Raw genomic sequence first — 27,850 nt, forward strand, 5'->3', positions numbered from 1 at the left:
AAAGTATGATAGCCTAAGTTTTATTGTTTTAGCTTTTAAAGAGAATTCAGGCTTGACTTGATCTAGATCTTGTCTTTTTGGCTATCCATAGTATCCGTAAAACTCTCCCCCAGCACTACATTTCAAATTAATTTTCTTCCTGTCAGCTTTCTTTATTGTCCAACGTTCACATTCATACGTAGTAATAGGGAATAACATAGAATGAACTATCTTGATCTTTATTAGCAGCAATACTTCCTTATCCTTTAGGGCAGCATTTCCCAACCTCCGATGTTCCACAGAACCCTGACTGGGAAACACTTTTAAGGGATCTTTTGTAGTTCCTTCCAGGCTGCCCTTCCACATGTCAATCTCCTGATTTCTTGGATGCAGTCTGCCTTTGGGTTGATGATTGAGTGGAAGAACAGAAAATCTTCAACAATTGCAATTTTTGTCAGTTTTCTGTACTGTCCCATATGGGACTGCACATGCACAGGCCTGCTGAGTAGGTTTCTGTTACACAGTAAACAAGCCAACCTCCGTTAAAGCAGCAAACCAACAGTGGATACCATACCGGAGGGTCCAAATAGTTAATTACAACAATAAAGTAAATATTTGTTCTTATATTCTGTGCTCAGTGAACCTCAATATAAATATTAAATAATCTAATCCAAAATGCAGAACAATAATTTACATTCCGTACAGTGAATAATACATATTTTAGTAATTTTCACAAAGACAATTCTTACACAGCTATAGTAGCAACAGCTCCAAAATTAAATATTTTTAACAGCTCAAACCCCCCTCTTCAGTGTACGAAGCTTTACAGCAGAGAAATGCTCAATACGTGCTGAAGAGATGTAACGTTTGCAGCTTAGGATTTATTTATTTATTTATTTATTTATTTATTTATTCAATTTATATACCGCCCATCCCAGGGGCTCTGGGCGGTGATTGAATTGTTGATGGTGGTTCTGACGAGGGACTCCTGATGAAGCAGAGGGAAACAAGTTGGACATCAGCCGGCCCCTTGTTGAGCCCACCCCAGACACGGGCTTTGATATCTTCTCAGCCACCTGAAACATACAACAGGACTTTATGTGTACACTAGCAAAAATTATTAGCCTTGTGTGCACTAGCAAATATTATGCTGCACTCTCTTAGGACCTATACCCCATTGATGAGACTTAAAAATATTTAATTTTGGAGCTGTTGCTACTATAGCTGTGTAAGAATCGTCTTTGTGAAAATTACTAAAAATATGTATTATTCACTGTATGGAATGTGAATTATTGTTCTGCATTTTGAATTAGATTGTTTAATATGTATATTGAGGTTCACTGAGCACAGAAGATAAGAACAAATATTTACTTTATTGTTGTAATCTATTTGGACCCTCCGGTGTGGTTTCCACTGTTGGTTTGCTGCTTTAACGGAGGTTGGCTTGGAGCTAGTCTCAAGGGTCCCATTGTTGACACCCACACTAGGGGGTTCACGCTTGCATCTGGCTCCTGAGAGATTGAGATCATTTGCTCATGGAGCTTTCGAACCACCCAAGAAAAGGGCAAAAACAAAGTAGACTCCCATCACTGGGCCACTACACTCGAACTGGCTGAAGATGATTTGGAGATCATCGAAATCCCCAAACTTCATCGCTCTATTCTTTGGAGGAGGAAGGCAAGCTGATCTGCCTCTGTCTGGAATTGAAGTGTCAGGCCCATAGGAAGGTACCCCATCAGGAATGTTGCTATCATGAATGTGCTACTTGGTACCCTTACTGTATGCCTCCACCAAGCGGGACTAACAGAAGGGAAGTCTACCGCCCAGAGTTGGTCGGATCTGGTAAAACCTGTGACCCATCAACATCCATCTCACTGTATTCCACAGTCTTTGATGATCTTTCCATTATCAGTGTTGGACATGGAGCAGTGTACTTTGGATTCGAGCCCGAGTGTCCCTTACAACCTTTCATCTCATGAGACTATAGGAGAGAGAGAGCCAGTTTCTCCAACAGATGATTTTCACTTCTATGCAGACCATTGGCTCAATCTCTTGGCATAGACATATTTTCTGCTAAACCTAAACTGAAGGACAAAATCCTTCAACATCTGTACTCTGGGAATCTGGCTAATATTGCCTTTCCTATGATTGAGGGATCTGTGGAATTGATGACCAACCTTTGTGAGAGACTGGCATTAATACCAAGGACATCTAAGAAAACAATGGTGCTTTATAGGACAATGGAGAATTAACTATGCTTTTATGTTCACTCATCCCCCTCCCTTTCACTGATCACTGAGGAAATGCAATCCAGATATCTACAGTCTACACCAACCAACAGGGAAGGGAAAAAGCTTGATGCAACTGGGAGGAAAATCTATACTTCCTCAGCCCTTAACATCAAAATAACAAACTACTCTGTTATAATGGAAGCCTACCAAATATTTCTATGAAACAAAATGGATGCATATAAGGAACACTTACCTGAAGATCAAAAAGCCCTGGCCAGAGTCATCCAAGAGTAGGTGATCCATCTCTCCAAGCAGCAGATTAATGCAGGGCAGAATGTGGCCGATGCATGTACGAGGGTTTGGCATCTTCCATAGTCTTCAGAAGACACGGCTGGCTATGTTTCACTGCACTACCAGTAGAGATGAGGAACAAGGTGGAGGATATACTGTCTGAAGGCCAAACTCTATTTTCTCAACTCTTGTCTCAAAAAAGGAAGACCCAACAGCTAGTCAGATTATACTCCCTCACAATAGTCGGGCTTCAGGTCATTTGGCAGAGAACAGCAATACGGAGTCAGTTTAAGTACCGGCTGTATCACCAGTACCAGCAGTATCCTCACCACTGCTGATTTCCAGTAACCCAAGCACAACATCAGAGGAGGAAAACGTTGCACAATGTGAGACAGAGTGGCCAAGTCTCTGCCCCCGAGGACCCACCTCAAAGTCAGAAGCAACTCTTCTTACTGGAGGAGAGAATCCCGGTGGTGTTTGGAAACAGACTCCCCCATTTTTTATCAGGATGGAGATCTGTCACTATGGATGCTTGGGTTCTGCAGATAGTTCAACATAGCTGTAAAATTGAATTTGATCATACATTGTGTCTGAATCTCCCTCATAAAGCTATGGGTAACACATCACCTGAGCTAGCAAGTGAGCATCTAGCATTCATCAATAAAGGGGAAGTACAATAGGACCCTGATTCTGAATCTGGATTGGGATTCTATTCAAGGTTCTTTTGTCAGGTAAGAAGGATGGAGGGTTCAGCCTATTCTATACCTTAGGATCTGAGTAAGTCATTAGGGTAAAAGGTTCAGAATGATCACACTTCCTATGGTCCTACAGCTCCTGTTCCCTGGCTCCTTGTTTGCAGTCTTTTATTTAAAGTATATGTATTTTCATTGTTCTATCCATCAGTCTCACAGGAAAAAATTGAGGTTCCAGTTTGGGGGACAGATTTACCAATACCAGGTTTTACTCTTCAGCTTAGCTACAGCTCTGAGGGTTTTTTACCAAATGTATAGCAGTGGTAATTGCTTTCTTGAGAACACAGGGGTGCTTGATTTACCTGTACCTGGATGATTGGCGGATTTCAGCACACTCCAGAGAAGATTTGGAAAGTCACATCACCTTATTAGTAAGAGTATGTGAACAAGTAGGTCTGGTGATCAATTTTAAAAAGTCTAACTTGATTCTTTCCAGGAAAGTACAGTTCATAGGGAATATTCTAGAGGCCTCACTGAACAAAGCTTTCCTCCCACCAGAGAGGGCATGAAAGATACGCATGAGTGCATTCTGTGTCTGGCTGTACATTCCAATCAGGTGTGTTTAAAGAATGGAGCTGTAACTCTCAAAAGCTTAAACCCTGAAAATCTTGTTGGTGGTGCTACTGAACTCAAATCCTGCTGTTCTCTTGTTGACCAACATGGCTAACCACCTAAAACAATTCACATTGAAGATCCAAGCAACACTGCCATGATGCCTTTGACAAGACTAAATATGAGACAACTCCAAATTTGGTTCCTTTCAGACAATAACCCTGTGGTACACTTGCAAGCGAGAAAATACTCCATCCCTAATCAGATCATTAGGGTGGTGGCTTAGTGATAAGATACTCACATGTTCAAAGGAGTGGAATTTGGGTCTCCCAAAACTGATGTGTCAGTTAACACTGATGCTTCACTGGAGGGATGGGAGGCATATTATCTGGTATACTTCAATTCATGGTACTTGGTTGATAGAAGAAAAGAAATCAGATATCAACGTGCTGGAACTGCATGCCATACATTATGCTCTTACTTCCTTTGCAACAGAAGAGTCTAAATACACACAGAAAACTGCATGGCTATATTTTATTTAAACAAAGAGGGAGACAAAGCATCAAGAACCCTGTGCAAAGAATCCCTTCAGATCTAGGATTTGGCTATGCAACATAGGGTCTCCTTACAGGCGGTCCAAATTGCCAGCACTTCAGACATGATAGCAGACAGACTGAGCAGGTTGGGGTCTACCATTCACAGGTGGTCCCTGAAGGACGACTACATACAGCAAGTAGTGTCTGAGTACAAACAGCAAGTTTTCAATCATTGGTGTTCACTGGAAATAGATCTCTTTGCAACCAGACAGAATAGTGGAGCTCCAATGTTCTGTTCCCAAGGAAGAACAGATCTAAGATCTGTAGGAGATGCATTTCAGACCAGATAGTTAGGAATCCTGTTTTATACCTTCCCTCCCTTACCCTTGGTTCCCCAGCACAAAATGCTGACAGACAAAACCACTTGCATAGTAGTAGTACCATTTTGGCCACATCCGCTGTTGTTTCGGCAGTTGCTGCTTCTGGCCAAGTATCGTTATCTCCACTTACCAATCAAGCCAGACCTCTCATGATATACTCAAACTGAGACTCACAGTGTGGCTAGTCTCCCCTTCTTCCGGTAGCAGAAGTCTTCCAATAGCAGAAGTCATTTTGAATGACAGAAAGCCTAACACCAGGTTATCAAACGCCTAGAAGTAGGATAGATTTATGAGTTGGGCAAGGGATAAGGGACTTACTCCTCACATGTGCTCCATTGCTGCAGTGTTAGTGCACTACCTGTTGAGCCTCAAACAGGAAGGTTCAACAGGAAGGCAGTTATATATGTGTTGCATGCCCCAGTAGGTAAGAAAACTATCCTCTCGCATTACACCTCTAAATTATTCCTCAGAGGCCTCTATAATATGCTCCCACCAGCAAAACCAATAGAGCCATAATGGTTACTGTTACTGGTAGTGTTCAAATTGATGTCCAGATGCTGACGAAGAGAACTGTGGTTCTCGAAAGCTTATGCTACAGTAAAGTTGGTTAGTCTTAAAGGTGCTACTGGACTCTTTTCTATTTTGCTTCATAAGATAGTGTACCCTGGATGTCAGTAACAGGAGGGATGCAGCACTGGGTCAAGTGGTGCTTCAATCTCTGTTTTGGTGAAGAGTCTCACTCCTCCTAAGGTAAGTGGCTTGCTAAACTCCCATATGGGACTACACAGAAGACTGACAATGAAAACAGGCTTGCACTTACGTGTAATTGTTTTTCATTGAGGTCTTCAGTGCAGGCACACATACCCTCCCTCCTGCCCTGCTGAGTGCTCATCACTACTTACTGTGGAGAGTCCCGCAACTCAGGAGAAACTGAGGGTTAGGGTGGCACCACTCCCAGAGCGTGGGCTGTTTTGGTGGGAAACAGCCGTGCAGGTATTGTGAAAGGGGAGGGTGCCCTTTTCCAGGCTTAAGGCTACAGAAACTACTGATTGGCAGGCCTGCACATGCACAGTCCCATGTTCATAGAATGTCCAGGAAAATTCCAACAAATATGATAATGAACAAATACATCCCTCCACAATGGTATTCCAGTCTAACTCCCCAAACTGTACATTCTATTATATCTTAACTTTAAGAGGTTACAGAATACATTTGTCCATACAGTACCAAACTGAGGGCACTTAAAGCCTTCTGTGGGCCCTGGTTTTTTTCCCCTTTGATCTATCTCTTCCTGAGCCATTGACAAGAATGAGCTTTGTAAGTTTGTTTTCTCTTGCATGTTCCATGGAGGTTTTGACTTCAGGAAGCTCTATGACAGTTTGCAAGTTTCTGGTTGTAGTGTTTATCTATGCAAAATTACTTTTGCAAACTGATTTTGGGCAATTTTATATTGTACTGATTAAAAATAAGGTATAATTTTTACTGGTAACAGACATATTAAATGAGAAGGGTAAAGTACTCCACCTAGTGGCTATTGATAAAGAGAAATTTTAAATGTGTTGCTGGGAAAGGATTTTTAAAATTCCTTTTGATATCCAGGAGGACTAAGCCAGATTGAGACAAGGAAACAAGTGTTTCCTATTATCAGTCTCAAGACCTCAGAGGGTCAAATAATTCCCAAATAAATTTAACATAATATCAAAACCAGGGGAAAAGCCCAATCCCCAGACATAAAATAACAAATGCTTCTCTGTATATCACTGGAGGGTCACTAAATTTTGTTAACAATTCATGCAAGTCAGTGCAGGAAACCAGAAAGTTAGAGGGGAAAGGTCCCAGAGTTTATTTTGTGGCTGCTTTTTTGCTATTCAGTAAGGGCTTTACATCCCAAAATCAACACAGAAGAAAACCTGGTTCAAACAATGGGCACAGCACCAACTCATAGGGGAATTTTCGTAATAGTACTCTGCTGCAAATTATGTTCCCCTATTACCACTTATCCAGATAGATTCAAGACACCAATCACAGTGATACAAAGAGATATGAGCTTTATTTTGTAAGAACCCTCAGACGCATATCCTTTCTAGAATATATGCATAAAGACCAGTTACATCAGAGAATCTTTCGAGAATCAAGTTCTCTTCATCAGATGCATGATCCGAACTGGTCAAATACAGAAGAGGAGGGATGAGAGGGGAGAAAGAAGGGGTCATATATCACAAGGAGACAGAATGCAATTAGCGTGGAGGCAGTCAAAACATTCCTTTGCTTGGAAATGTAAACATCTCCTTTTGGTGTGCAGTCAGTTTGCCGTATTCATTTGTAGCAGTGAAAGTATCCAATTCCTATGTAGTATAAGCCTTCGATGACCACAGCTCTCCCTGCCAGCTGCATCTGACAAAGAGAACTGTGATCCCCGAAAGCCCACACCAGGCGTCACTGGGCTCCCCCAGACCACGCCTCTGTAAAGGGAATCTGTTACCTGTGATAATGTGATAACCATTCATAGTCTCTATTCAGTCCCAGCTTGACAGAGTCAAATTTGCATATGAATTCCAATTCAGCAGCCTCCCGTTGGATTTTGTTTTTGAAAGGTTTCTGTTGAACCACAGCGACCTTTAAGTCTTTGGTGGAATGTCCTGGTAGATTGAAGTGTTCCCCACTGGTTCGGATCATGCATCTGATGAAGAGAACTTAATTCTCGAAAGCTTATGCTACAATAAAATTGGTTAGTCTTAAAGGTGCTACTGGACTCTTTTTGATTTTGCTACTACACACTAACACGGCTAACTCCTCTGGATCAGAGAATCTTGTATACCCTTAGTGCTAATTGTTTACCAAATAATTGCTATTTGTTTACCTTTCCCAGGATACATGGCACCCAACAAGCCTGATTAACAGGACAGTCAGATCTCACTGTAATGTAAACATCTTAAATGCTTGGAGTCACACTTCTGTTATGGGTTTGAGACCTCTCTGGGAAACTGTTCTCCCAAGGCTAAAACTTAGTTACAAAGTAAAAACAAGAGAAAATGTTTATAGTTAAAAAGAAACTTTCTTGCCTCACTGCAAGATTGAGCTGACCTGTAGTTCAGTTTCTGCAGTTAAGGAGAAAGAATCTGCCTACCAAGGCAAATTTGCCTGTTGTGTGTCTTTTGCTTGAATATGCTCACACATAGATTCTAGAAGAGGCCCCCTAAAAATCCCTTAACACTTTCCATGCTGTAAGTTCCTTTTGATACAGCGGGGAAAGTTACATAAGTCTCTGTGAAAAATTTCTGTTACTCAGAGTATTCAGTTATGGGCTAAAACACCAATCATTTGATTTGATTAAAATGGATTATTAATGTTAAGGGCCACTTCATATAATACTTTTCTAGGTGTACATATAAGAAATGTTACATTTACATCTAAAATTGTAACCTGTTCAGATGAAATTTTCTCTGAATGTGTAAAGGAGTGTATTCAACCAATTAAATGTTAGATGGCCAATGCTCCAAAGTATTAGGTTGTGTTAGCATATAACTTTGATACCATTTGAAATTACTCAAAGGTTTTTTTTGTGTGTGCGCTTTATGTAGGAGGCCTTACATAGGGAACAAATGTTGGAACAGAAGCTGGCCACCTTACAACGATTGCTTGCTGTCACGCAAGAGGCATCTGATACTAGTTGGCAGGTATTTTGTGCATTTTCACTTTAATCTGCTTGCCATGCAGAAAAAAGAATACCCATTTATTTATAAGAATTATCAGTTGCATTTGAAGCTGGTATAGTTAGCAGTCCAATGATATGTTGCATATGTTGTGTTCATCTGTTGGCATCTTGCTTCACCCGCCAAGCATATGCTGTGTGACGATCTGCTTCAGATAAAGAATTTTCTTACGAAATGCTTCCTCTCTGTGTTTGCTGTCTCTCACATGTTATTAATTTAAGAATGTATTGCTTTTCTTTCTAACAGGCTTTGATAGATGAAGATAGGCTACTATCAAGATTAGAGGTTATGGGAAACCAATTACAAGCATGTTCAAAAGTAGGTAGCTTGCTTGGGTGAAATTCTAACATTTGAGATTAGAATAATTTAAAAATATCTGAATGGTGCCTAGATTAATCGCTTTACATATTGATGAAACATGGAGTTAAGTATATTGTGTTTTTCAGTGCAGCAGCTTCCACTACCAACAATCCACTTAAAACAAATCATTAAATAGTTAAAAAGAAATGTGAAACTGTTGTAATCTTGACGGTATGCTATGTGAGCCTTCATCTCAAACCTGCTTGAGTTGTTTCCTGAGGAAAGTGTTCTTCTCCCCCCTCCCCCATATTAAGTTGCCCTTGCATTTTATATAATTCTACCAAATCCTTCTGGGTGGCAACCAGGACTACACACAGTGTTTTAATTATCAATGTATTGTAGACTTGTATAATAGCTTCCTTCCAATGTTAAGTATTCTTGAATGCACTCTGAATTGATAGACTAGTGGCATGGCTGTCAAAAACACATCCATCTGTGTTACCCTAAAACACTTACTTGCTTTTCTTTCTTTCTTTCTTTCTTTCTTTCTTTCTTTCTTTCTTTCTTTCTTTCTTTCTTTCTTTCTTTCTTTCTTTCTTTCTTTCTTTCTTTCTTTCTGTTTGTTTGTTTGTTTGTTTGTTTGTTTGTTTCCGTGCTTACTTACTTACTAGGTTTTTGCCCTGCCTTTCTATCCCAATATGGCTACCCAAGTGGTTAACACATCAAAACATACAGATTAAAATTTTCTTAAAAACCATTAAAACCAGTGCACAAATACATCTCTAAACAGTTTAAAGCCAGAGCTTAAAATAAATACAAAATATAAAGACAATTAAAACATTTGGGAGGGATGAGGAGATTGCTGAGGGAATGCCAACTGAAACAATGAAATCTTCACCCACTGACAGAATATGGCAACGGAAAGGAATAGGCAAATCTCCCTAGAGAGAGAGTTCCAGAGTTTTGATGCCATAACAAATAACTGTCACATTATATTGAGATCATACGAGCTTGTGTGGTTTGTTCTGGTAATTACATTTTGGTTATAGCTGGTGTGGCACCAGCCGAAGCTGGAAGGAATAAGGATATTTGGGTTGAAGGCCTGATAAGGGGATGTTGAGCTGTGTAGTAAGGAATGATGAAGCTGTTGGATGGTAGCATAGTAACAGCAGTTTAGTCACTTGTTGTATATTGCTTGCAGAAACCACTTACTAATGGAGGATTCCTCAAGTTGAGACTTACTTTGGAACATTCAGTGCACACATTGATCTTTGAGCCTTAGGAAGACTTGAGCCAATTATATCTCTTTTACTACAGATGACATCATTTAAACTTAAATAAGATTCTCAACATTCTGAAATTGAACTTGACATAAGGAAAGGATATTTCTTAATTTGTTTTCCCTTCTGTAGTCAACTCGTTACCAAAAGGGAGGGGAGCACACCTTTGACAAAACAGTGGAAAGGTGTTTTTGGGAATGTGCACTCAGTGCTTTCTTAGAATCACTGAAACAGACCAGTATTCTAAGAGTCAGAGATAGCACTCCAGTGGTGTCAAAATAGCACTCCAGTGATTTGTTAATGTTTTGTGGTTGTTCTGTCAGTAAGAGAACAAGATACATATTCTATGGGCAAAGTTAGGACTATTAACAGTTCAAATTTCTGTCATAACATGGTACTAGTGTAAGTAAATAGAATCCTGTGGTTTTAAAATCTCCTATCTTATCTTTCTGATTACAGAGTCAAACAGAAGACAGTTTACGAAAGGAACTTATAGCGTTACAGGAAGATAAGCATAATTATGAGACAACTGCCAAAGAATCCCTGAGGCGGGTCCTTCAGGAAAAAATTGAAGTGGTCAGAAAACTCTCTGAAGTGGAGGTATCTAATTACATGTTTGCAATATACCCAAAATACAAATATCCTGTTGCCATATATTGTATATGTCTTAACTTTTTCGTGGCATTTTTATATTCTTGTTTTGTGGTAGTCATTAGGGAGTTGATCTGACACCCCCCTTCCCAAGTTGTGTATCCAAGGAAGATAAAAAAAATTTGTCTTGACGTCCTGCATTCACTCTCCTGTTGCCTTCCTCAGGAGGAACCACGAGATTTCACATTATTTGAATGCAGGAACTTCTCTGGCCATGTGACCAGAGAAGTTCCTGACACTGAGATTTTCCAAAAGTTTCCTGCAGAACTTCAGGTTTTTTTCCTGAGCTTTCTCACTTCCTCATTTTCCATTTGTTGTCTTTCTTTGGTTTCCCCATTGCTTCTCTGTGCTTTCTCAAATTGGATCAAAGGCTGTTTGAGAAGGCATGGAGAAATGACAAGGAAACCATGGAAAGATAACAAGCAGAAAATAACTTCATGAGGAAGCTCAGAGAAAACCCACTGCAGTTTGACACTCAAACCACAGGACAACCTCCATGTGAAAAGGCTTTCATTTCTTCTGACATGAATGAGTCTTAGATATGGATGCTTCCTCCTCCTGTTCACTCATTTTCTTCCTCCCTTCCCATTCACCTCCTATGAATGAGCCATATTGTTCGTAGAGGTGTTCAGTTGCCTTGAGGATACTGAATATATGCCTGAAAAATGTGTATCTGAAAAATAACTATTTGGAATTGTATATCTGGATATATTTGGATAAACTAGTATTTACATTACTGAATTATCAGAATATATTCAGGAATATCTGGGAATCTCATTTTAAAAGTTGCAGTACTTTCTTCCCTCCTCTTTGCGGGCTTCCTAGACAACAGTAGGAGAGGGGAGGGAGGCAGGCTTATCGTGTGTGTGTCTGTGTGTTACTTGCTCACCATATGCCATTGCTGGGTCTGACTGCTGCTGCGTTGGTATTGCTGGCTTGCTTCGTCAGAGGATGGGATTCTCTGGTTTGACATTTATTGTGGGATTCTCTGGTTTGATGTTGGTTCTGGTGGGCTTTGTTGGTTCTGTTTGCATTGGGAGACTGTTGGTCATTTATTGCTGTTGTGTGTTAACTAAGACTTCCTGTGTGCTGGAGAAAGCCTTGTCTCCCCTGCCTCATAGGAAACAATTGAGAGTGGCTGGGGGCAGCTTGTTTAGGAGCCTGTCGAATTGGACCCTTTGGTCCAATTCACTTAAAACTTGGAGGAGGGGCTTTAATGGACAAGCCTGCAATTTCAGTATAGTTTGCTTGAAAAATGGCCCTCTGGCCTTCTGGAAAGAGTTTCCAATAGAGAATAATGGAGCCAAATATATTCTGAATTCTGAATACTATACCAGTATTTTTGGACCCAAATATCAGGAATACCAAATATTTATGGCATTCTTGACACCCAGATACGAATAATACTGATTTTTATTTATTTATTTTGTGAACAAGGTGATTTTCACAAGCATGGTGTGCCCAGTTTACATAGGACTGCTAGCTATGGGTTGCCAATAAATATGAAGTGTCAGGGGGAACCCGGAGTACAGGAGAGGGAAGGAGCAAAGCAGGAACCTCCTGAGGCTTGTTCACAAACTGCCACACCATGCTTTGGTATTTATTATGCTTGAACCTAAGCATGTGAAATTAACCCTCTTTATTGGTTAACCAATTTTTCTAAATGTTTGCAACTGACCTATTTTTTTCATGACCAAACCCCATTCTCTGTAGCTGTTAGCCAGTTTGGTGTAGTGGTTCAGAATGCAGGACTCTAATCTGGAGAACCGGGTTTGATTCTCCACTCCTCCACTTGAAGCCAGCCTGGGTAACCTTGGGTCAGTCACAGCTTCTAGAAGCTTTCTCAGCCCCACCCACCTTACAGGGTGTTTGTTGTTGTGGGGATAATGATAACATACTTTGTAAACCACTCTGAGTGGGTGTTAAGTCATCCTGAAGGGCGGTATATAAATCGAATGTTGTTGTTGTTGTTGTTGTTGTTGTTGTTATTTGCTCCATTGGGACTAAGTGTATGAGTATACAATCCTCTGTGTACCTTAATATTATGCTTGAAACTCCCTCAAACAGTTAATTGCCCAGATCCAAAAACTGAGCTTCATAGCTGAATGATGATTTACGTTGGAAGTTACTTTCCCAACAAATGAAAATGCAACAACAACAACAAAAACAACAGTGCACTGTCAGCATTGTGTTTCTTTCTTGGATGAGACACTTCTGCTGCAAAATGCACCCAGTGTATGACCTCTTCTCTGAAAACCTGATGGCCCTAACAATGGGAATTTGTTTCTCGAGCTGCTAATTATTAGATGCTACACAGTAAATGTTAAGGCAGATGTATCCTAGAATAAGAAGAACAACTAAAGAGGGATTCCTCTGGCTGTCACTTTAATATCAAACAATTAATAGTTTTTTAAACTCAATTAGATTTAAACCATTGCATTTTTGATGTATTGTCGAAGGTTTTCATGGCCAGAGAATGATGGTTGTTGTGGATTTTCCAGGCTGTCTGTGACACTGAGAGATCCCTGTCTTTTGGTGCTACACCTCTGAAGATGCCAGTCACAGCTGCTGGCAAAACGTCAGGAACTACAATGCCAAGACCACGGCTATACAGCCCGGAAAATCCACAACAACCATTACATTTTTGCACAACAAAGTTGTGTAACCATTCATTCTCTTTCACAGTAGTTTTTTTCAAACCTGCTTTGGTATAGTCTCTTTCTAGGAAGATCATACCCAAAGTGAGTCTGGTCACAGTATGGATGTTTCAATGCATGTATTTTGACCCCCACCCCCACCCTTCACATCCAGTGCCATTTTCTCACTATTTCCCATCATGCTACTGCTGGCCTTTTTGCCAGTGGTGGTAGGCGTACCGCTATAGCATCATGCCTCTGTGGAGTTTAAACTACTCTTTGTTTTTAAAAAAATATCATAAAATACTGAATGGTGGTGGTCATTGGATGAGGAAATGGAACAAAAGCATGTAGAATATTCATATGTAGAAGCTCTGTTGCCTCTGTCAATAGCTCTGCATTCATAGTAGCAGTGAGAGCAGGGAATTGTCCCTGTGCAGAAGCAGCAATCGCCAGTTTACTTGCTTGTCATATTTAAAGTTCTTCTACATTTTGTTAATGTGAGACTAAAGGAAATACTGCTGTTTAAAATATATTTTTAAAATTCTTACAGCGAAGTTTAAGCAACACCGAAGATGAATGTACTCACTTGAAAGAAATGAATGAACGGACTCAGGAAGAATTGCGGGAACTAGCTAACAAATACAATGGAGCAGTAAATGAAATTAAAGATCTCTCTGACAAACTAAAGGTATGGATGATTTTTATAAGCTCATAATTCCAAATGCTATAATGCACTAAACACGAGAACAGCAATGTGCATGTTATCGGCGGTTATAGCAGAGCCACTAAGGCTGTAGACTTGGTTGCAGCAATAGTGCAATCAGCAGGGTCCCAAATAAAATATCCTTGGGGACTGTGGTCCAGTCTAGAGAAAGAGTGAAGGAATAGTTGTCTGGATGCCAAAGCAGAACCTGGTGCTTCATCAACCACTCTTAGGTTCACATGCTGTCTGTCTGTTTTTGTGCTTCTTTAAGTCCCTTGATAATGACAGGCAACAAGCAGTGCAAAAGAGTGTCTTAATGCTGCCTCTCCAATGGCCCTCCCACAGGAAATGAGAAATTGTCCCAGAAACCTCTGCAATACCAGAAAAGGCTACTCTTTTCATGTTCTTGCAAGCCCCATTGGTTTCTGTATGAAGAAGCCATGCTCAGTTGCCTCTGGAGGGAGGCAACTTTAAGCAGGAGGAGTGGGTGACTCTTTCAGGCTCTTATCAGTAGGGCACGTAAGAAAGCAAAAGAACAGCATTCCTGTGCCTCCAAAGCTACCTCTCCCAGTAGCTAAAGGAAGTACTGGTCTGAGTCCTATTGGTTCAATCTGCTCTCCAGTCACATGAGACAGGTATCTTAGGAGGTGTTGGGGCTCTTCATCTGTGTTATTTATAGTCTGTCTTTCTCACTAGCACTCTTACAACCCCTGCTGACACCAGTGGGTCTTAGTGGAGTGCAAAAGAACCATATTCCATTCTTTCCTTACGTGTGTCTCCTAGCAGGAAATGGAAGATTGCCCTATTTCCTAGTAAGAGCAACTGAGTCAATCAGGTTGTCATTCTTTGATCCCCAGAAACTGCCTCACATGCTGACCTTTGATGTCTCCTGGGAAGGAGGGAGCACATGAATCTGAGGTTCATTCATCTAACAGCTAAATTCAGCTTTAGAGTTTATGGTCATATTTCCACAGAATGAGAGCTTTAGATACCCTCCTGGCAGCATAAGAAACCACACAATCCTTCGTGAAATTTATTGTGTGGCTGACATGGGTATTAGAATACAAAAAGGGCAAAATGCAACAGTTTCCTCGGGATTCTTTGGCTAATACAGCTCTTTCAAGGATTTCATGAAATTCCTTTCTTTTGAAATAATAATTCAACCTAATATTTGACTACTGATGCTACAGTACAGAATAGGATTCTATATTCAGTTTTCCTCTTTCTTTTTACACCTTCATGAAATGTATATTACAGTATGATAAACATTATAATATTGTGTTATTCTATTTATAATATTTATTATATCACATTATTTAATAATACAGTAAATAATGTGTTCAGTTTCTGTTTTAAGAGAGGAGGTTTCAGTTGGTTGCTCTGCCCCATGTCCTTTGACAATTAAGAATTGGCTGCAGGCAACCAGCTGAGGAACCTTTACAAAAGTTGGTTCTTATTTCTTTAATCATTATTTCCACATAGGATTATTTTCACATAAGATTAACATTGGAATACATGGACATTCAGCTTAATAAAAATTGTCAGCTTTGGATTTATTTGCAAGGTTTAGTTACAGCTCCTAAGAAGAGCCATTTTTCATTGTCCAGAGATTATTAGCCAATATACAATATTACTTTGAAAGCAACATTAATTGTCCTCTTCTGGTAGCGAAATGCTGTCTTTACTCCAGTAAACTAGGATTTGAAAAGAAAATTCTGAAAAATGACCATTTGTCATCGTCCCCCACCCCCTCCAAGAGCTCTTTAAAATGTAGACCAAAGCAAAGGTAGTTATTTTCCTTTTTTACAGAGGTTTACAGCTCAGAGTTTAGTGTTCTTCTGCCATCATGCATGCCCAGTCAGTTAAATACTTCCTGTTACCATAGGTTCAAATGCAGTTTTTAATGGTACATTGTAGTTTGTGCTTCCCATCCAAACCTGGCTTGGAAGCCACAGTTTGAAGAGGATTTGCAGTCCTAATTTGAAGGTGAACTGCAAGCAATAGCTTGCTGGCTTTAATAAAGTAAAAAAAATAGGAGTCATTAATGGACTATGGACAGGGGGAAGAGGGAGCATGCAAGCTGAGGGCTTGTTCCCCTAGTACTAAAGCTATGGTGTGATGTTTCATGTGAACTGGCTGGTGTGTCTTTCATTTCATTTTGTTATGTTTATAATGGAACTTTTTTTAAAAAAAAAAATTCTGTTCATCTGAACTGAGTGCCATTTATGTAGGCTGGCCCAAGGTCTTTTGGTGCCAGCATCTGTGACCGTGGCACCCTCCTTCTACTCATTCTATAGAGAAAAAAGAAGTCTAGAGTGAATGTTTTATTTACTATACATTGAATATAAAAATAGATAAACTCTTCAAAAGCCCTTCAGTATCCAGTGACTTAACTCCAAGATTCCCTTCAAGCCACTTTAGAGAAGGCGCTTCTCCCTTTTTTCCACCGTAGGTAATCTCTAGGTTTGCCTAGTAGTCAGGCCAGCCCTGTGTTTATGAAATAGATACATAGTTCAGTTTCAGTTTGAGGAAGTATCTCAACTTTGATGCCCTATTTGTTTGTGGTATGGCAGCATGAACATGAACGTGCTCCCATAACACATACAGTAGAACATGATGAAGACATGCATATGTGTATTTGTGTAAACTGCCCCCTTGAAACGGTAGGATTATGAAAAATGCACATATATACCTTTTAACACGTGACATTTTAGACATGGCAAGAAGCACCTTAGCATGGAGATTCTTCCACTAATGCCCATGGAGGGTCTGCTCCCAATATATATGTGAACTGAAAAATAAATTGTCTTTATGCATACAAAGTATTTGGTTAGTGAAATAAATGACATCTGAATATTTTCTGCCATATAGTTTTGATTTGTGTGTTGGGGGTTTGGTTTTTGGATCTGAATAGGCAGCTGAAGGAAAGCAAGAAGAAATTCAACAAAAGGGACAAGTTGAGAAAAAAGAATTGCAGCATAAAATAGAAGAAATGGAAGAAAGAGAGCAAGAGCTTCAGGCAAAGATAGAGGCTTTACAAGCAGACAATGACTTCACCAATGAACGGCTAACTGCTTTACAAGGTCAGTCTATGAGTCCAAAAATATTTGTCTAATATGTTTTTCTTTTAAACTGTGAAATATCTTTTTCTTTTGGAATTCTGTTTGCAGTCCGATTAGAACATCTTCAGGAGAAAGCTCTTAAAGAACACAACAGTTTAGGTAGGTCTAACATTAAAGTACTTTGCTTAATGCTGGATTTTAGTCGCTAAATTTTATCCCTTTCACATGATATCAGAACAGTTAAATGAGCTATAGATCATCAAAAGTAAGGATGTTTTAAAATTATGCCTTTATGTGTTGAAAATTGTAGATAAAAACTTGGTAAAACATTGCCTGAATAATTTAATTAATACTGTGCTTTTAATACATTGGTATATTAATGCTGTCCTGATCTGGATGGCCCAGACTTGGCTGAACAGGTCAGATCTCAGAAGCTAAGCAAGGTCAGTCCTGGTTAGTGCTCAGATGGAAGATCACCAAGGAAAACAAGGGTTGCTATGCAAGGCAGGCAGTGGCAAACCACCTCTGTTAGTTTCTTGCCTTGAAAATCCTGTGGGGTTTCAGTAGGTTGGCTGTGACTTGAACTCAGCTACACACACATTAATGCTTATAATACATTGAAACTGTACAATGCTTATATTGTCAGTAGAGGGCACTGCTTTTAAAATGTTCGAACACACCAAGTTAGCTTGACCATAATTAGTAGTGCTGTTAAAGGATAAGTCTTCTGTGTCAGGTAATTTTTGGGTGTTACATTGACTTTGGAATATCTGATTAATTTGTTATGCACAGAAAGGAAATCAGATGATGTAATTTTTTTTAAAAGTGGAATTTGTATAAGTGCTAGATGATTGCATAAGTTATGTGAGCAGCAGAAAAGAGCAAGAGTCCAGTAGCACCTATAAGACTAACAAAATTTGTGGTAGGGTATGAGCTTTCATGAGTCACAGCTCACTTCTTCAAGTATCTGCTACTGGACTCTTGCTCTTTTCTGCTGCTACAGACTAACACGGCTACCCATCTTGATCTATAAGTTATGTGAGAAGAAGGCAATACAAAAAGTCAGTTGTCTAGTGCATAGAATATTTTGCTTATTCAGAATTAATACTGTTTGTTAATCCTAGGCATACAAGTTGATGACTTCATTCCTAAAATAAATGGGAGTGCAGAAAAAGGTAAAGTATCCTGACACTACCTTTTTTTGTTTTAATTTTGAGCATATTTGTTTTCATATTTTTACAAAAAATTTAAAAAGAGAAAAACATTATTAAAGAGGCTGTTTCATCTCAGTTTTAGTTTTGTTAGATGCCAAACCTGTGGAGACAGCCTGGATGTTTGGCTACCAGCTTGATTCTAAAATTTGCAGCAGCAGTGAAAATGTCATTAGGCTGAAGTCTACAGACATTTCACTGATGCAAGCGGAAGAGAGATTTATCAGTAGCTACTGACCATGGTGACTAATGGCGACTAGGGGTGTGCGCTTTGGGTATCCGATTCAGGTAAAATACCCAAATCTGGCCTGATTCAGAAAGCTTCAGTATTTCTGAACCGGGGCCACCCCCACTTACCTGGCACCAGCTGGAGGAGGAGGCCCTCCCACCTCCCCACTGGCCTCTGGCGGCAGCAGTGGCCCTCTCTGCTGGCCAGCAGTGCCGGCCGCAGCTGTGCGGCACTGGCGACAGGGAAGGCCCTCTCTGTCGGCCAGCCACGCCGGCGGCAGGGAAGGCCTCTGTTCCAGCCAGCTGGCCAGCGTGGCATTGGCAGCTGGAGCCTGACCAGGTAAGTGGGGTGGGGTGGATGAGGATAAAGGGTGGGGTGGGAGTTTAAGGGTGGGGGTGGGCCTCCCCACTCCCCCAGTATGCTCCCCCAGTATGCTTCAGTATGCTTCGAATCTTTATGGAACATACCAAAGTGACTTAGAAACCCAAATCCGCTTTGGGTAAACCCGAAATAGGAAACCCGAATATTTTTCAGTTGCACACCCCTAATGGTAACCTCCACATTCAGAGGCAATAAAGTTCTTGAATACCAGTACCAGGAGGCAACAACGGGGGCCTCTGTACCCTTTTGTTGCCCACCCAGAGTAACTGGCTGATTTCTGTGTGACACAAGATGATAGGCTAGAAGAAACACCGGTTTGATCTAAGAAGACTCTTCTTATGTTCCTTGACTTTCCTTTACCATGAAATGACATTTCAACGAGTTTCGGGGGGGGGGGGGGCATTCCAGAAAAAAAGCCGTATTGGTCACAGGGCTACTGTGAGGAAAGGACAGAAAGCACATCTTCTGTCAGTGGACGGTCAGTAAGATTCATTCCTAAGGGACTGTTATAGCCATGTCAGTATATTATGATACTTCCAGAGCATTATGGGAAGACTTCTGCAGGATTAAAGTTATATTTCAGGATTAGGGTGCTAGTAACTTCAGGTATAACTGCTCGGAATCTGTTTAAATAAGTGTCCAGGTCTTGCCATGAGATATGCCAAAATAAGAGAAATTTCAGCATTGCTGGTTGCTTGAGATTATAGGGCAATGCTATTCACAAAGTACCATTCTAAATGATTAAGGAAATAATCCCTAAAATAATTTAGAAACTTTTTGTTTTGCTTGGCTGTCATCACTAATGTGGTTATTGACATGAAAATTAAAATCTCTGGCTTTCAAATTTTTGAGTGTGAGCTCTTTCCAGCTATGCTTAGTCTTTCAGCGTTTGTCCAGACAGAGTTACAATTGAAAGCTTAGCAGTAATAATACAAAATGCTGAATCTGGGTCAAACAAAGTGTTTAGAATTTGCATGCAAGGATCTGTGCAATCCTGTGGCTCAATTTTGATATGTTCCTGATGCATTTTATGTCCAAACAAAGTGTAAGTAGAGGCTGTGCACATGGTGCCTTAAGGAATAATCCTAAACAGATTTGCTTGGAAAGTCCATGTTAATCCCAGGAAAATGCCTTTAGGATTGGATCATTAGAGAGTTACCATGATCTTGAATGGCCTTCATGGAGGTATGTGCTATAAGGAATTAGAAAGCAGTAGCTCTTATGGGGGGCTTATTCTACATAGTTCTGTGATGGTCCAAAAACCAAAATCTAGGACAGTGACATATGTAGTGTAGTATCCAAAGAATATGTTTCTGAGTAAAAGAGCAGATTTTCTGCTTGAAATGTCTAGCATAACAGTCAATTCACCACTTTAATTGGCAAACTCTAATGTCTTTAATACCAATAATGTATTTGTTTGTCCACATACTGAACTTTTAAAATAATTATAGCAGCTTCTTTCTTCTTTTTTAATAAAAGAAAATAATTCACATGTATTACTGAGTTCAACTATGAGTCATTCTAAACTAGGCAAGCAGTTTCAAATCAGAATGGTTCATTGCTTACTCTTTTGCTGTTTAGGTGTTTTCAGGGTGCTTCTCTCATTCTTTTAATTATGTATAGTAATTAGCTCCTCCCCCCAATAGTTTCTAACTTTCCTATCACTTGACTTATGATTTCCGTTCCGCAGTCTACTCACAAAAATCTCCTTACAATTTTCACTTGTTTACGCGGGCACTGTGCCTTTTTTTTTTACAAACAAATTATTCGGTATTTTATCATACTTTGTTCATCCTCTATAGTTTGAACTGTGCTACTTTCACTAGATTAAAAATGATTCCACATTAGACTAGCCAGAGTAGCCCATTTCAGGACACTCTTATAGTTGCTGTGGTTCAGCGACATGCATTGCTACATCTTGTGGGAAGGACAGGGGGGCATGTCCCATCTTTCCGTTGCCTCTCAAAATTTCTCCTACCCTTCTTGTTTCACTTTTTGCCAGTTTGGCTGTGTACCAACTTTCACAACCATTTGAGACCATAGATGAATCCTGACAGATTTCCCTGCTCCCCTCAAATGTTACAACAGTCTTTCTCCATAGGATGGCTTTTGCCCCAATGTTGTCATAGAGGCTCCAATCAGTGTTGCTGCCCTAACACAAAGAAAGAGGGCAACTCCCAGCATCAGTCATTTCTCTTTTCTGCAGACAGTCCTTTCCAAATGGACTTGCGTTTGTTTTCCAAGCTTAATACAGTGAGATTTGTTGAAGTCTTATGGTAAAATAGCAAATGTTAGACCTTGGAAACCAGATCAAAATCTCAACTCAGCCATGAAGCCATTGTGTGACATTAGGTTAGTCTCCATATTCTGATAAATAATGCAAAAATTCCACTTAGAGTTTAGTAGAAAAGGGAGGGATACTATTATAAATAGATTAGCACTATCCTGTTTGAGTCAAAGCTATGTAAAATAAATAGCCCTGAAGGCTGAATAAGAAGCTTTCAAATATTGCATCAGAAGATGGAAATTCTGTTAAATTTACAAAGTAAAAGTAAACTCTCTTTTCAAAGTCAGTTTTTTAAAATCATTCAAAGTTGCTTTAAAAAAATCTAACCCTAATTTGAAAGATACAACCCTTTCCAGCCATTTACTTTAACCATGGCTGTTTTCCTGAATGAACAAATGTTATGAATAAAGTCCATGTACTAATATGAGAATGGCTTAAAAGTCAAACATTGCAAGCAATCTAAAACCTTAAATCAAAGAATGACCATATAGAAAGTGCCCTATTGTCACTAAGTTTTGAAGATACATGCTAGTCACATGACACACAAATCATATAACCAATATTGGCTTTAAGATTTATCATTTGTGAGTTGTATGTTTACATTTGCAATATACAGTATGTGACTGTTTGAGAGGATTCTCCCCTTTTTGTTGGGAATTTTGTCTATGAGGTTTATCTTTAACCCTAGAAGATGAAGATTTTGACTTAAAAGTGTTTCTTTCTTTACTAGAGCACTTTCTTTCAAAGAGTGGAGGGGACTGCACTTTTATTCATCAGTTCATAGAATGCCAGAGTGAGTACAGAGTGTTAATCACATTCACTAAAAGGTCTTTAAAATCAGTAATATATATATATATATACAGTAATATATATATACACACATACACACATTACTAGTGAGAATAGAGATTTTTTGTGATAAGGAAAACATTTAAAATAAGCTATATTTATGTGCAAGTTACATATCACTTTAATTAACATAGATTTCATGATTCTAAATCAGCAGCTTCTGTAGTTATCGCATTATGGTAAAGGAGTCTATAATCAAGAATAGAATAAGGAGATGCAGGTTAGGACTCTGAGGTGGAACTTACCTGAGGTCTAATTCACACAATCTTTCTGTGTGTGTCTGTGGGTGGGGCAGGTAGTATGTATCAAGTTGTGCATCTGGATGATTGGCCCCTTGTTACACTACATGTCTTAAATGAATTTTCTCACTCGGCTTATCAAGGGCATATTTTGAAGCAGTTGAACAGCCTCTTTGACCTTCAGTCAAAGCTGACAATGCTTATGGTAACCCACGTCTTGCCACAGAAGAAGCCTATTTGACTTGTCTGAATTCTAGATTCAGATCCTTAGATCATTGGCACTAAATAATATTTTTTGCACTTACATTGTCAGGTTGCCAACAGCCTGGACAAAAGAAATGTCCTTTCCCTTTAATAGAGTCTTCATGTATGGAAATTGATAGGTAGGTGTTTTTCATGGCATGGAGGTAACTAACATCCCATTATGCCTCTGTTTAAGGGACTGAATACTTCTTTCTCCAGGCTCCTCTCCATGAGCAAAATTGAGAAACAGGAATAGCTCATGTATGTCACGTGAAAAAGATGTACAGATTTCCCCTGTTATGTTTTACCAGAAGCATAAAATTGAATCTCTGAGTCTGTGATGCCTACATATTCAGCTTCTCAGTATAAGGATGAGAATCCAAAGGGCTTCTTGTGTGAGTAGATGGCACTTCCAGTCAGGCAACAGAAGGGCAATCTCCAACTTCCACCATCTCCCCACTCCTTCACCTGCAGCCCACCCACCTCCAAGTCTCATGCCGTTCTAGATGGTACCCTAGCCTTCAGAAGCAATTTTTCAGATTGGAGAAGAGGCTGCAGTGGGAGCTGTGTTGAATGAGCAAAATTCCACTCATGCTTCTCTAGGTAAAATCTGAAGCTGGGGTATCTTTGAGGCAATGTGTTGTATCTCAGTTTAACTTAAGGGACTGATAATATAAAATGAGTTCAAGAGATATTTCATATGAAGACTTTTGGACACTGTTGAGGAAAAAGCATAAATTTGCACATAATTGTTCAGTGTGCTCCAGGAAAGTAATAGTTCGATAGGGCATGTTGCATATATTCTTCTTGTCTTTCTCTGTTTTGTATCTTTTTGCTTTAATCCTACACTGTTCCACATTATTATCTAGAGGAGTTAGCCATGTTAGTCTGTAGTAGCAAAATAGTAAAGAGTCCAGAAGCACCTTTAAGACTAACCAACTTTATTGTAGCATAGGTGCTACTGGACTCTTTACTATTTTGCCACATTATATGTTCCAGTAAGTCATGTTCATATAACATCGTTGCTAATAATAGAAAAAGACAAAAATGTCCAGAAGAAATAATGGGAATGGCTTCACCCAGTATACAGTGCTAACATTCCCCCTTCCCCAAATTTCAAAGTTTTTCATGTGTCGCATCTCTCTCTTTTTCTTTGTGTTAGTTAATTCTTGCATTAGCACATCTGGACACGATGTTATTTAAAAGTGCAGGGTTTCATTTAAAAAAATAATTGTATATTTACACAGTAACACACTATCCATTTTATTTAACCAAACTGGGCAGTCAAAAAAATTTCTGTCTTGTTCAGCAAACAAGATGAAATGTTTAGTGTAGAATGAAGTCAAAATATTGCCGAATTAAATTCTTATGGTTATATGCAAAGAATACTTCTGTTCTGGAATTAGTACTTACAAATAGTGACATGTGAGAAAGCCATGTTCAGAATTAGATTAAGATTCCAATTTTGTGAGAAGGATGTTTTAAACTTTTGTTATGCTATAAGATTATTAGCTAATTTATGAAATGAAAAATAATCCATGAACCATATGGATGTAAAACATATATTCTCAGTTTTTCAGAGGATCTGTAAATCAACACTAAAACTGTTCATGTCTTCTTAAAAATAAATAAGACAAGAGATACTATCCAAACACTTCCAAGAAACTGAAGACCATTTCACACAACTGATTTCTTTTTAGATGGAAATGATTTCTTTGAAGGAAATTTCACATGTATAAGGCAGGCATTTTACTTTCTTAGGACCTTTCCCGAGCAAAAAATAGGAAGTCCCAGTATGAATACCCTCTGAATGTAAATACACCTTTCAGCAATAGGTGTGTATGATACATGTGCTGTATTTGGGCCTACAGAGAATGTTATAAATAGCACCCCAGTGCATTCACAGGTATTTCCTACGCATGTATTTAAAAACATATACATTGTCATATGTGAAAGTTGTACACAATTTGTGGTACGTAGCAATGTTTGGTAGAAGCATGTTCTCACACATACTGAAATCCAAACAGATGCTTGAAGATCACAGATAATGGATACAATGTGATAGATGTTTGCCCCTGCTGATATTCCCAGTGGCTGTTTCACAAAGGCCGTGTATAATGTTGCCCATATTCATTCCTCCCTCCCCCCCCCCACCCCCAGTTTTAGAGCCAATCCATTAAAGACACCAGAAGGCTGGTGATCTGGTTAAATGCCTCTTGTCCTCCCCACACTCTGTTCTCAGCTCTGAATCAAGGGGAGGGGCTGTTACTGCAGTTTTTATCATGGACTGCTTCCAGTTTGGCCCTCAAATATATTTGTGTCTGAATGTCCACCATTACAAAAATAAATACTTTACTGTGTTATCATGTGAGAACTTTTGTTAAATGAATCCAGTTCAGCAAGATTTCAGGAATATTGTTTGTAGTTAGTTTTGGATAACTAGTTTTGCAAGTCTTACAAATTCTTGCTTGTTTGCCTTATCCTTGTCTGCGTAATAGAGTGAAATTAAATGGATGTGAAATTCCTGCAGGAACCTTATCTTCCTTAAACTGGTTGGTAGTAAACTGACTAGAAAAGGGTGTAGTTACTTCAGGTTAATTCTATAACTAATCTCATTCTAGACCAAATGGAATAGATCTTATTTAGGATTGTTTATAGAAATCTGAGACTGTATTGTCGAAGGCTTTCACGGCTGGAGAACGATGGTTGTTGTGGGTTTTCCGGGCTGTATTGCCGTGGTCTTGGCATTGTCATTCCTGACGTTTCGCCAGCAGCTGTGGCTGGCATCTTCAGAGGTGTAGCACCAAAAGACAGAGATCTCTCAGTCTCTCGACACTGAGAGATCTCTGTCTTTTGGTGCTACACCTCTGAAGATGCCAGCCACAGCTGCTGGCGAAACGTCAGGAACTACAATGCCAAGACCACGGCAATACAGCCCAGAAAACCCACAACAACCAAATCTGAGACTGTTGACATTGTGTCTTTCTCAGTATAAGGAATCAATTAAACATTTCCTTTGGCATGTGGTAAATGGGCAAATGCAATAGGGACTGTATCTGGTGAATCAGAAGATAATTTATACCTGCTAATTACTTAGGAAAGGAAGCATTCACATTTAATACTTCTATCCAAGCATTAGACAATAGAGAAAGGAACTGATACATTATCCTTCCCTTGAGCTATGCAAACAGACCTCTCTCAGGGAAGATGCTGTTTTCTTGAAAGATTGCCTCTTGGGCATTGTTAGCTCCAAATATAGAAGGACAAAGGAACCATTCTGTATGAATGGAATGGTTATTGTATGTTGGCCACAGAAAATCAAATGTCCATCCACATTTTTATGTTACAAAAATGTAACACAAAATATGCACATTCTTCCAATGGTGTAGAAGAAAACGTTGGCTTTATGTTTCCTGTCCAATTCCTTTACTTTATTCATAAAAGTCCTATTTGTTCATTAGCACACCGACTTTGAGTAGAGTTCTATAGAAAATGCTTGTCGATACATAATGTAAAAGCTCATGCATCCGTCTGCTTCTATAAGCAGAAATCTGTTCCTACCTTGTTGAGTTCATCTGTTTATTTTAGTTTCTTATGCCAAATGCTTTTTGCGGACATTAGTCTTATCCTTGAGTAATAGCTTTGTCTCCTGTATAATATAGCTGCTCTCTGACTAGCCATCCTTTATTACTTTCTCAAGCAAATGTGCAGCTGGCGCAACTTACTGAGCATTAGGGATTCATTCACATCTGTCTCCTGTCATTTGATTGCTCAACTGTAGACTCTCAGCTGAATGTGTGAACTTAAATTGCCGTCGTAAAGTCCTTTGGTTGAACTGGTGTGTAACCTGAAAACCCTGTTTATTTGATCTGTGAAAGCTGTTCACATGCAAATCATGACATTTTAGTGATGCACACGCACTGGATTTATTTAACAGCAAAATGTGCATTTGAAATCTGATAGGATTATTTTTACAGCTGCTGTTTGAAGCACTTTCCTACTTCATTCCATGTGCTACTTTGTGTGTCTTCAGGAAAGCACAGAATGTGTGATCTCTCCCATTTGCTGCCCCATCTCTCTTGTGCTATCTCTTGTTCTTCTCTGACTTCTCAGCTTGCCACTTTTTGTGCTGTGTTTGTACCCTCCACGGAAACATCTTTTGGGCCTTTCTTAGTCTGATTTTTTTTCACCCATTGTCACATTAACCATTTTCTTTCCCTTTCCATTTTTTGTGTTGTATATTTTTCCCTGGCTCAGTGTTCTGCTAACCAAGTATGAGGCCTCCAAACTTGTACAACCTGCTCCAACCTTCTAATTATTCTGACATACTGAGGATCATTCTTGGAAATACAGTGAAAAAGTAGCAACTAAAACTGAATTCATTTTGTTGCTAGTGTTGAAAGTGGCATAGAGTCAGAGTTTTATGGCAAGAAAGGTGGGATTAAAATAGTTAAATAAATAAATAGGGTTGGGTTAGCAAATGCTTGCAAAATAATAGCCTGAAACAACTAATTCCACCCCCCCCTCCAAATATGCAAGGTTGGATAGTGGGAGATAAGCACTAGAAGATGAGAGCATAAGCAAGTGACTAGGATGCTAAAAATATAACTTGTATGGGGAGTTTCTGAAACTTTGAAAACTAGGATACCTTTTAGCATTCTGACTGCCCTCCCCAAAACTATTCATCTTCTTCCTCATGAACTCTGCTTTTTCTCTCAAATTCACTACCAGATTTAAAAATACTAATTAGTGTTGCTACCACAAAGAAATGTGATCCAGTATGTAGATAATGTTTGAGAGTATTGGACAAGCATAGAGCAGAACCACAAGTGACAAAAGGCACAGATTGGACACTTGTCAGCTTCCCTCAAGTTTTGATGGGAAATGTAGGCATCCTGGTCTCGCAGCTTGGCTCTCTGACTGCTGTCCAATGGACTTTTCAACTGTCACTTGTCCAACATTCCGCCAAGCTGCCTACATTTCCCATCAAAACTTGAGGGAAGCAGACAAGTGTCCAGTCTGTGCCTTTTGTCACTTGTGGTTCTGCTCATAGTTCTATCAGTGCTACAGTTCAGCCAATGAATATTAATACAATTTCACTTTTCACCCAATACAGGGTTTAAAACATTTTAACTAAGAAACATATTCAGAATGCATAAATGCCTTCATTAGAATACTACTTGTAAGGTTTCACACTTTGATCTTAGAAGACAACTCATATTTCTGATTAAGAGCTTTGTTTTCCTAAGAGAGCTTTGTTTTCCCACTTTGCTTGTGTATTACAATCATACAATCATATTTTGAATAATTACTCCATTGTCCTGTAAAAATCCCTTTGAATT

General features: G+C 39.4%; 1 protein-coding gene across 22 annotated transcripts in view; it reads left to right on the top strand.

Moving 5' to 3' along the window:
* The window catches only part of SLMAP (sarcolemma associated protein), a 205,777-nt gene that overhangs the window by 134,181 nt on the left and 43,746 nt on the right, over window positions 1–27,850 (top strand). For 12 of the 22 annotated variants that reach the window (XM_054975444.1, XM_054975446.1, XM_054975461.1 and 9 more), the window contains exons 7-14: window positions 8,303–8,398; window positions 8,681–8,752; window positions 10,474–10,614; window positions 13,855–13,992; window positions 16,922–17,090; window positions 17,178–17,228; window positions 18,194–18,244; window positions 21,908–21,970. In XM_054975444.1, coding sequence (XP_054831419.1) covers window positions 8,303–8,398; window positions 8,681–8,752; window positions 10,474–10,614; window positions 13,855–13,992; window positions 16,922–17,090; window positions 17,178–17,228; window positions 18,194–18,244; window positions 21,908–21,970 — 781 coding nt within the window. The remainder of the gene's footprint in view (window positions 1–8,302; window positions 8,399–8,680; window positions 8,753–10,473; window positions 10,615–13,854; window positions 13,993–16,921; window positions 17,091–17,177; window positions 17,229–18,193; window positions 18,245–21,907; window positions 21,971–27,850) is intronic. The other 10 variants (XM_054975455.1, XM_054975456.1, XM_054975457.1 and 7 more) reach the window with 3 other exon arrangements.

Source organism: Eublepharis macularius, chromosome 4 (genome assembly GCF_028583425.1).
Source record: "Eublepharis macularius isolate TG4126 chromosome 4, MPM_Emac_v1.0, whole genome shotgun sequence".
In the NCBI taxonomy this organism is placed as follows: Eukaryota; Metazoa; Chordata; class Lepidosauria; order Squamata; family Eublepharidae; genus Eublepharis; species Eublepharis macularius.